Source organism: Rhea americana, unplaced genomic scaffold, assembly GCF_003343005.1.
Source record: "Rhea americana isolate MKP2758 unplaced genomic scaffold, rheAme1 scaffold_130, whole genome shotgun sequence".
Classification (NCBI taxonomy): Eukaryota; Metazoa; Chordata; class Aves; order Rheiformes; family Rheidae; genus Rhea; species Rhea americana.
In genome coordinates, this window is record NW_028185373.1 from 875,633 (window position 1) to 886,837 (window position 11,205).

Genomic DNA, 11,205 nt, shown 5'->3' on the forward strand with positions numbered 1-11,205 from the left:
CATTGCCCCTTGTCCTGTCACATGGATCAACTGAAAAGAGTTTGTCCCTGTTCCCTTGACACCCTCCCTTCAGGTTCTTGTACACGCTGATAAGATCCTCCCTCAGGCTTCCCTTCCCCAGGCTGAAGAGGCCCAGCTCTCGCAGCCGTTCCTCATAGGACAGATGCTCCAGACCTCGGATCATCTTCGTAGCCCTACACTGGACTCTCTCCAGTAACTCCATGTCTTTCTTGTACTGGGGAGCCCAGAACTGGATGCACTACTCAAGATGAGGCCTCCCCAGGGCTGAGTAGAGGGGCAGGATCACCTCCCTTGACCCGCTGGCAACACTCTTCCTAATGCACCCCGAGATACCATTGGCCTTCCTGGCCACAAGGGCACATTGCTGGCTCATGGTCAACTTGTCATCCRCCAGCCCTCCCAGCTCTTTCTCTGCAGAGCTGCTCCCCAGCAGGTCAGCCCCCAGCTTGTACTGGTGCCTAGGGTTATTTCTCCCTAGGTGCAGGACCCTTCACTTGCCCTTGTTGAACGTTAGGAGGTTCCTCTCTGCCCAGCTCTCCAGCCTGTCCAGGTCTCTGAATGGCAGCACAGGCCTCTGGTGTGTCAGCCACAGTGACCCTATGCTTACTTTTACACCATAAGTAGTTCCACCACAGACCAAGATTGCTAGGGATTGCTCATTTTAGCTAATGCTTTGACTTCCTGTGAGTGGTAATTGTGGAGACAGATAGATAACCTCTGAATTACATTTAACAGAAGGGTTTTTTTTTTTTTTGTTGTTTTTTTAACTTTGGCCTTTTTGTGCAACTGTAAGAAATATTAAATATAATCATTTCAGAAGTCTATTACATTTTTTTTTACTTAGGAGGCCAGGCTTAATCTGCAAATTGTATGTTGTATTGGTAAATGTTTGCAGGTATTTTAAAACTGCTTTATTTTGGAAGCTGATACTTAGAACCTCTGTTGTGCACATAGGCTGCTCCTCTCAGGAGTCTGTGGTTCTTCATTTGTTTACATCATAGTATTGAAAAAAAATATGGGCGAACTAAGAGCAAGTGGATAGTATGCAACTTCTGGCCAACTTACAAGTTCTTGTCAGACTTAAATTATGCCCAAGTCTTCAGATAACTCACTGCCTTGGCATGTTGCCAGATCACAGGTGATGAGAGGAGTACTTCTTCAAGGAAATAACTTCATTAAAAACATTACTGATTTTCATGTGTCTGTTGTATATTCCCAGAAGGGGTGGAACAGCTTTAGCTCAGATAAGTGAAAGCTATGGCRTGTCTGTTAACAGCTGCCTCAAAATAAGTTGAACAAATCACTTGCAAATAATTAAGCATAATTATTTTATTTCATTTTTAAATAAACAGAGTTAGTGGAATAAAAACAAATTTTATTGTGTAAGAATTGGTAAGTTCTTTTTCTTTGATTTCTTCTATTAGCAGGTATTTTCCAGACTCCACTGGGAGGTGGAAAGGTTTCACCTTCCTGTCCATTCCTTAGCCAGTTGTGCGGTAGCCTGTATTAAGTCTTACTGCTTCTGCTTCATGGGACTCAAAACAAAAGTTCAACTTTCCTTTTGTAGCACTAATACAAAAACTACTACTAGTTTTTACTACTAGTACTAGTAGTTTTTGTAGCACAAAAACTCTTAGTGTCTGGTAATTGTTCATACATTTCATACAAATGCTAAGCAAACTGTATTTTGAAGTTCATTCTTGCCATGAAGAACAATGTTATTTCTCCGCAGGAGCAAAAGATTAATGCTTCTTATGAATGCATTAGGAGGCAGTTATCAAGGGTGGAAGGGGTGAACTGTCCGGTGCCTTTCTTGGAGTAGTTCTTTGCACAAGTTCACTCTGAGGAAGGTAAAGTACAGTCAGATTCTTTTTAGACTGTCATTTTTATCTGGAGGGAAGAAGTAAAAGCCACAGAAGACCAAGTACTTAAACTGATTCAAAAAAGGATACTGGGGTCRATATAACACTTGGTGCTAAGACAGAATTCACAAATAAGGCAAATAAAAAAAGCTACTATAAAAAGTAATTCATGGTGCAAACAATTCCAGGTTATATTACATCCTACCATAAAGTGCCATATTTCTCAAAGCTTTATTATAGCTTGGGAAAAAAGTTTTATTACGACGATGTCAATGTAACTGTTTCCATCATGTCTTCTTTGTTATATGGCTGTTTAGTGTTCATTTCACCTTTGTGTTCCACCTTCTATATTTCTCCTGGAGAATGCAGTTGCTACTGTAGTACAGCAGAAGCCATTTAAACRAAGCCTGAGGTTCCACAGTATTCTCAGGAAGCAAAATCTTGCTCAAGATTCAGCAAGGACAGTGCTTCGTCCAKAGTTTGGTCTGCTATCAGTAGCTGGGGAGTGCCACTTAGTGGCAGGAGGTGCTGCAAGACTGAGTACAGGTGTCTCACTAGAATACCATTTAAGTTAGTTCACTTTCACCGGAGCTGCAGGGGGGATGAGCTTTACCCTCTGCACTGCCATCACATTCCTGGCTTCTTTCTCCATTACACACAACAAATAAGGAATCACAGGGATCTTCCTCGATGCAATTCTCCAATGCCTCTAAAACAGGCATGCTGGGATCTTTCAAATACTGGAAGAAGCCAGAAACAACAGCTTAGGTTCCATCCAGCAAACAGATATATTAGAAATTACAGAGACAGGTACCACCTGTCCACCACCATTTCCACTACCTACAGGCAAGTTGCTTTAGACCTGAATTCTCAAAGATGGCTGCTAAATGTGTATTTCATCTTTGTCTTCCCTGAAACTACACTGAACAAGGAGAACTGAAAAAGTTAATAATAATACCTGCAAAGCTACCTTCTTCTTTCTGTGAAAAAAAAGAACATGCAAACATCCATTTAAGTGAGTTAAAGCTACCCAGCATTTCCTAAATTTTATAATTTAATCTTTGGATAATACTCTCTTTCACATCAGTTTAAGCAAATGCCTACTAGATAAGAACAAACCACACACGTGWACTATGCTGCTGGGGACATATGCTAGAAATGCAAGCTATTAGTTGCTCAGGTTCTTGTAACTAKTCTGAAACAGCAGTGGGACAAATAAGGTACAACATTATGCTCTGTGCAGTGTAAGGCAGCTCAGATGTGCATCTTTTAGTAGTACCAGAGAACTCTACTGGAATTATTTTTTTTGCTTTGTTGCACCCTCCCCATCCCAAGTCATCAGCTTTACTGCATATATAATTGTTTTGAGCAAAGGAAGGAAGGTTAGAAAAAAGATGCAGACCAGAGAAAATATTTCCTATTCCTCTTGACACTCCATATAATTTCTTTATTACTAAAATCATTCTGTGTTTCAAGGGGAATTAAAGCTATTCACCTCTTCATATGCTAAACCAGAAAAACTTAGTATTAAATGTTTTTCCCTGATTAAAAAAAATGTCCAGAATACAGACACTTTCACATTATTACATCACAGCATTTTAATTTTACCCAAAAGCTTGTTCCCTGCTGTAGGACTGGCTGAGACAGGGCTGCAGTTCCGAYCATGCGTGTCATGGGACAAAATTAGCCCAGGTTTCAATTAGGACATCACCGTTTCATCACAGCAGGGATGATGAGCAACAGAATTATCAGGTGACTTAAAAACATTTCATACAGAAGCCTCAAACACATATTCAGGACATAAGTGAACTGTGATTTGGCTTTCTGTGAAGGTGTTTCTGTGTTAGAACTGTTTCCTGTAACTCAGATGCTGAAAACTTGGTTCTTTCTTTTACAGAAGCATCTATGTGTTTTCTGAAAATCTAGAATAGTATATAAGAAACTGCCTTACAAYAATTGGTATTTTTTACTAATGGAAGTTACTTTAAGAGGAGAAGCCCCAGACCAGCTGATCCCATTTAAAAATATATATTTAGAAAATCATATATATTTGCTGATTTTCTCTCTTTTGTTATCAGTATTTTGCCTGAAGCCAGGCTCACCACTGCTCAAGCATATCTACTTCTGCTGTGTTTTTTCCAAATTAATTATTCCAGAACATGTGATTATAAACTCTAATGGGAAAGAAATAAGAGAGTAGATGAATTAATTCTTGCAGTCCTTTGCATAAAGTGTGCACTGTTTTAGTGCACTGTACAAGGACTTTTTTTTTTCCTACATAAGATATACTTTGCTTGGCATATGACATGRCTGTGTTCACTGAAGTCCTGATAAACTGGAAATGGAGGTAAGCATGAAGAGAGAAAATGATTTGCTCAAGGTTCTGCAGAAAGACTAGGTTCATTCACTCATATTTTTATTAAAATAACAGCGTGATACAAAGGATTACGCTGATACATAGATATATACGGCCAAAGAAATAAACCTCAAAAAAACCCCACAAGTACAAACTTTTTTTTAAGTATGAAAAATATGCTGAACAACAACTTCTAAATATAAAAACCCTTTCCTTAAAGGCTACTTCCTGTTTAAGTACTAAAAAGAGGAACAGGACTGAAACAWCATCGTTTAGTGCAGAAATGTGTGAGCTGCACAGATAAAAAGTCCCAGTTTTGTATCTGAGAATTACATAAAGCTACAGGAAAAAAAAAGAACATTTCCTTAGACAGTCTTCATTCTACAAATTAGTCCTTGCTCTTAAAATGATCAGTGTTCACTTTTCAATATTTTATTTCTAATCAGAGACCTAAATCCTAAGTACACGTTCTGTAGCACACAAACCCTTTTGCTTGAAGTGAACTGTTTCAGACCTGATTCATTAGAGAAGCGAATACACAAGGAACAGAATCTTACTCCAGTTTCATCACGAGAATATAGCAGTATTTGTATCTTAGTACAACAAATAAAAATTACAGTTAAGTAAAAGAGGAATAAAGTGGAATATCATGTATTAGAAAAGTAGTATTTCATACTAAATCAGCAACTGACTATATCTAAACAGAAAGGCTGAAGAAAGACTTCTGTTAAGCTACAACTAGTTTTATTTACATTTAGTCCAAGCTCATCACTGCCTTGTGCAGGGGGGAAGAGTAGGGGGAAAATAAGTCTACACATACCTCTTCAAAGTGTGATGGGATTTTGAAAGGTGGCTGAGACCAATATTTAATTGTGTTGTGGTATCTCCACATAAGAAACAAGCCAACTATCACAAGAATTACAAGAAATAAGATTAACAGAAATATTAGTATAATATATCCATTTCTGGTTGCCTCTGAAAAAAAAGGAAAAAAAAAAGTTAGGTTCATATTTACACAACATCACATGTGTAGCAAATTTCAGCTTATTACACAATGCTTGACAAGCTAATAAAGTAGAATTTCTAAGGTTGAGATCACAGCCCTACTATGTAGAAGAAATCTAAATACCCATGTTCAGGAGTTGTTTGTTCTGTGACTCTGCATGGAAATAACCAGCTGCAATGAGCTGCTCCCCCTTACACGCAAGCCTAAGGCCACCTTCTCCAGGCCTTGCCAGCAAGGCAGAGACAGAGCTGGAGGAATCGCAGCTGCTGGGCAGAGGGCAGGCAGGGAGTGCAACCCGCTCCTTGCCCGCAACTTTGTCAGCAAGGTGCCACTAACACCAGGGGCTTTTCTTTTGCAACAGGCAAAGCAAGTATCGCTGTCTCCAGCGGCACAGAGCGCGGGCTGGCACTCAGGTACTTTCGAGGTCAGCTCCTTCCGGGTAACAGCAATTGTTTTCACCTACACATCTTTGGGCATGTTCAAAGCATGCTAAAGATGCAGCTCACCTGTGTGCCAGTGGTCAGAGGGATTTGAGAGAGGGAGAAATTCTTATTTTGTAGCTGCCTCCTCTTTCCCACACCCCATCTTATATCTAGTACAAACACACAAAGCTCAAAAATATCAGAGAAGGGGAAACAGGCCAAAGACAAGAAGGACGTGCCTGTCTTGCAGGAAGAAGCCACTGAGGGACTGAGGATTTCTCAAGAATAACACTGTCTCTTTCACCCATATTTTCACCTAAACACCAAGTATTTGTTTTTGTTTTACAGGTATTACTTCCTACAGGAAAAAAAAAAAAAAGGTCTTTGACTAACCTAAAGTATTTCTAAAGCAAAGACAAAGGGAAAAGTAAAACACAGACCTTAAATTATTGATTAAAGCCTCATTATTATTTTGCTATTAATGACAACTGTGAGCTACTATCAGTGGTACCCTCTTAGCCCTCCTGGCAAATATGCTCATATAACTGACTAGTTGTACCATCCAAGACTCATGTCCTCCACCCATTCCATTATGTATAAAAAAAATATTAACAAAATCAGATTTATACCACTGACTGTAGTTCTGTAACACTCTGGGACACTTGGTAGTCCAAGTTTCTGGAGATTTGGCTGTATCATAAATTCTACATGCACTTCAAAACAATATAGTGTCAATTCCTTTAGATTTTGAATTTTGAACAGCGTATTGCTCATCTTCATCTCCTGTTTTAAAAAAAAAAAAGCAAGTATTACTGTAAAACCCACAGAGCTGCGTTCAATACAATTCCCCTCCGCATACCTAAGTTTCCTATGCAATAAACCCACAGATTTTATTTTCATAATTCAGCGTTCCCTAACATGTCAAGAGAGCAGTGGAATATATTTGAACTTTCCTATTTTAATGGATTTGAAATCTTCATTGTTTTTAAATGAAATGAAGTCTGACCATTTAAAACCATCTGCAAGGACACAAACAGCAAAGGCATGAAAACTGCTGCAAGGTCTCATTTGATGCACAATATCCCACTAGGTACTTTATACACTGCTTCTCTAACACCTCAGGCAGTGAAAGCAATATAGGAAGGTAGAGGGAAAAACAAATCATGAGAAGTGTCTCCACCTTCAGAGGTGGCTGATGGAACCCTAGTTCAGCAAAGTCTCATCTCTTCCTACCGAGTAGGAAAAGAGCTGATGGACAGAACAAATTCAGTCTCAACATGGCCCCCACAGTGTTTTTTGTGAATTTTTACCTTTAAGAGGCTAGGATAACAAGCTCAGTGAAGCCTGAATAACCATTCAAGAGAGACCTCTTGTCTGAATGCCAAACATGAAAGTTTTTTATATATGTCAGGAAAACATACATTTTTGCGAGAGAGGAAGGAAGTGGGGGCTTTTCAGATTTAGCAAGATCCTTTGAAACAAGAAGTTTTAAAAATAAAAATAAATAATTAAACTTTTTCTGCTTCTGTTTTTTAAATTTTGTAATGCTGTTCTTTTAATTCTCTCTTTTTCTCTCTTTTTTTTTTTTATGTAACTTATTTTCTACCCCACAAGGCCAGTCAGTCTAGACCACATTCACCCATTCTCAAGGACGGCAAAATAAGCACACAGTGAGACAGGGCAAAGTTTCAGATTGATCAGGGACAGCTGCTCATCCCAGCTGTATCCAACACATTTCTAATAGCTCTTGCCTTTCTCTACCCTATGAGCACAGTCAACATTAGACCCAAGCAGCCAGTTAATGAAGCTGCTGGAACAAACAAGCCCAGCACAGGAAAGGTGGGAGGGTATTTCAGAATCTTCCAAATTGCTCAAACTTTGGAATCTAAACGCCATTTTAAAACCAACTTTGCACTTTGTGGACTCTCCCCTTTAATCTGCAAAGATGTGGTTTAACCTTGACTTCATATGGAGGAAAAGAAATGTTTTTTAAAGTTTAGTAATACATGCAATACTTGAGACAAGACCAGATTAACTTCTGTTCAAGTCACCAACTGCTGACCTTTGCTGTTACAAAAAAGAAATCACATTACAGCTTGCTTCCTCCATTTCTGCTGTTTTGCCAAGAGACACTGACTCATCTCTCTCAGGCGCAGAGACATTAAGAACAAAATAAATTAGAATTCTTACTTTTTTAGTGGTACTTGTTGCATTCTCCCAGTAGAACACATGATACTGAAGAAAGTCACCTAGTTCRGATCCAAAAGGGGGTATAACACTAATGAGAAGCGAGTCAGAGCTTACAACCACACTGTTCACTTTAGGGGGTCCTATAATAGCTGAAAACAAACACAGAAAGAGCAGTGAACCACTGGGATGCTAAACACCTCACTGCAGCTGTGTCCAGCTTTATTTTGGTACACTCCGCAAACCTGCTGAATATCTATTTTCTTGAGGAATGGGTATACAGTATTTGCTTATCTACTTAACGCATTTAAAACATCTAATATATTAGAAACCTTAAGAAAAAGGCTTGAAAGCATGCATGAAATTAGATAATTGAAAGAACCATTTCCAGTTAACTTTCCCTGGAAATTAAGTAAATATCCACGAGAACGTAGCTGAATCTCTTTGTACTTAATGGTGATATAGTTTTGTTTAATTTTTCCTCAAATAGCTAATTCAGCCACATAATTCCAGGTTCTCTAATAACATCTATTTGGGTCTAATTAGACTGGAACAGGAATCACTAGTTTTCTTCCCCCTGCTTTGATTTCTCCATTTGTCCTATAGGGTAATGGACAACGACTTCCTTTTGTGAAGTGCTCTGACATCTAAATCATGAAAAATATTGTGCAAGTTACTATTATTCCTAATTCTACAAGAGACTTTTTATGTGATCACAAGTAATTTAACCTTTTAATCTTGATTTCTTTCAATGGTTAGGCTTACCAGTGTTTGTAAAACAGTCCAGTATCTCAGAACAAAACACTTGCCCTTTGCATACCGGAGAGGGGAGAATATTAACGACAAAAATCAGTTAATTCTTACATGTAATCACTACTTCTTTTGCCTTGTTTAAAAAAAAAAAAAAAACAGCAGATCCTGCTCTGTCTACTCTTGGAGAAAAACAGCCCTGTGATTTTTATGTTGGTACAGAAACTTCCGCTTCTTTCTACTTCCTGTCTCTGTACAACTGCAAACACTTTCTTGGGTGAGACATGAGTCTCCTCCATGGGGTACTACTGCAGGACAAGCACCTCTTTCCTTCTCCAAGAGAACTGATCTGAGCAACAAATAGCCCAAGTAGCCCAAAGTCTTGGCCTCTACAAATTGATCTTGAGGCTGGTCACACAAGAAGAAACATCCAGTGCTTCTCTCGCTCCTTTGAGAAGAGATGCACAAACACCACTCTCCCCTATCAAACCTGTCCTTGGTCTTATATTCCCATTCACACAACGCCTTTCTAACCCCCTCAAGGATCCTACTCCCCCTACACAAGCAATTCTGCATCACAAGGTAGCAATACATCAGTTGTAGCCTTTAATTCAAGATTCAGGCAATTCCTCATCCCCACACTCTTTACTACTGGAGAAAATTCAAGAATTAGAACTGAAGTCACCAGGGAAAGTATCATGCTATTCACAGGATGTACCACCATTGCTCCTCATGAGGTAAGGCAGAATCTGAACTAAAGAGTTAGTAACACCTTTCCTCAGCTTTGTTATTATTTCAGAGGCATTTTTAACTCAACATTTATCTCCTCCTAGTCCTGAAAGTAGCCACAATCACACAAAGAGCAAATCTTCATAAAGAAGAACCGCACACTTGTTTACACAGACATCAAATTAATTCCTAGTTTACCAGTATGTTACAAGTTCCTCTTCCTGGTGAAAGGAGAGATGCTAACACCACTACAGAGGAAGCAAGTACACAGAGACCTTGTTATCTTTGTTAACCAACACCCACAGTTCTCTCACTTGGCTTCTGTACACAATAGAGTCAAAAAAGCCTAGAACAGACAAGAAACATTTTTCATAGAAATCTCCTTAGAGAGACTCAGTGAAACCATAGAGAACACTTACTGTTTCTCTCCGCCACAAATGGATCTGATTCCACCCAGTCAGAAACCATTTGCCCTAACTCAGCCCTCACACGCAAAGTAATAGTCCAACGCCGTTCATTAAGTAACGGGGGGAAGTTGCATTCAGTCTGAGTAATACGGGTGCAGTTCATCTCATCCCACTGGTTAAAGGCCCCTCTGCAATACAAAACAAATCACAAACAAAGCATCAGCAAAACAGTGCAACTGTCAAAGCTCCAAAATACAATCTTTCCCACCTAGCCAACTTCTGTTAAAAATAATGTTACAAGACTACCACTTTTCACGCAGGTTTATTCCACAGCCCTTTCAACCCCTGCAACTCTTCAGTAGCTAGGAAGACTAAAATTTGCTAGAGAGAATTCAGTAAGGCTAGAATTATACAGGAAACTATGCAACATTACTGTGTGCTCTTGGCATCCTCTTTGATCTGGATGAAAAGGCTCCATCATCTTGAGATTTAAAGTATAAAAAAAACATTAAGAGCAGTTCACATCAGCATCAGAAAAAAGTTCAAACACTGTGTTTAGAGCAAAGTTTAAAACAAGCCAGAATATCCAATGGAATCCATGAAAAATACCAACTGAATTGCCTCAGGGAAAAAAAAAATGAAATGAAGTCTTAACTCTTTTTCTTAGTTCAATGGGAATACAACAGGCTAAAGGATTCTCAGTCTTGAGAAACTCTCTCCACATATACATAAGAACAGCTGCAATAAGTCATTTTTTCCATTTGTATGCTTGTTCATTTTTAGCATTCTTTTTAAATACTAATTCTGTTACTGGATTAGAACAAAAATCAACTTGTTATTTTAGAACTATTTACTTACGTTTTAAAGTGGACTGTATAAAACACTGGACCTCTATCCACTTTAACAGGAGACCACCTCAATGAGCTATGGAAGTTATAGGAATAAACCATCACACTTTGTGGTGCTGGTAAATGGAAAGATTCTAAAATAAGAGAAACAAAAATAATTACTAAAACATTCAAGTACAGAGTCTCCAAATTCTATTACCATGTATTACATTTTAGCTGCTTTGCAGGCAGTGACATTCCTCCGCCTTATTCCATTTCTAAGTGCACTAATACCAGTATATTTAAATCCCTACTATCCACAAAACACTGAACTGCAACTTACAGCTTTTATTTATTCTGTTCAGGCTATGGCACAGAAAGTACCTAGTCCAGCACTTCAAAGGAAGGCTGAGAAGTTATAGGCAAAAAACCCAAGGAATTCACCTCCCAAGCCCCATAAAAATCTCCTATGAAGCTGTAAATTATGGTCCACAGCCATTAAAAAAAAAACATCTATTTTGTGCCTGTCTCTCTTACACTTTACTATGTAAATTCAGACCACACTTTTCCTGACACCTGCCTCTTGATAACTTGTTTGAACAAGCTGACGTCACTTTGTTGAAACCTGCCTAGAAACA

General features: G+C 38.8%; 1 protein-coding gene across 1 annotated transcript; it reads right to left on the reverse strand.

Moving 5' to 3' along the window:
- Positions 1 to 1,330: 1,330 nt before the first annotated feature.
- IFNGR2 (interferon gamma receptor 2) lies at positions 1,331 to 10,718 on the reverse strand. Its single transcript, XM_085297773.1, has 6 exons — positions 10,599 to 10,718; positions 9,753 to 9,928; positions 7,858 to 8,006; positions 6,297 to 6,450; positions 5,060 to 5,214; positions 1,331 to 2,623 (listed from the first exon to the last, which is right to left on the reverse strand). The coding sequence occupies exons 1-6, from the start codon at positions 10,688 to 10,690 to the stop codon at positions 2,450 to 2,452; spliced, it is 900 nt and encodes a 299-aa protein (XP_085153899.1). The 5' UTR covers positions 10,691 to 10,718; the 3' UTR covers positions 1,331 to 2,449.
- Positions 10,719 to 11,205: the final 487 nt, after the last annotated feature.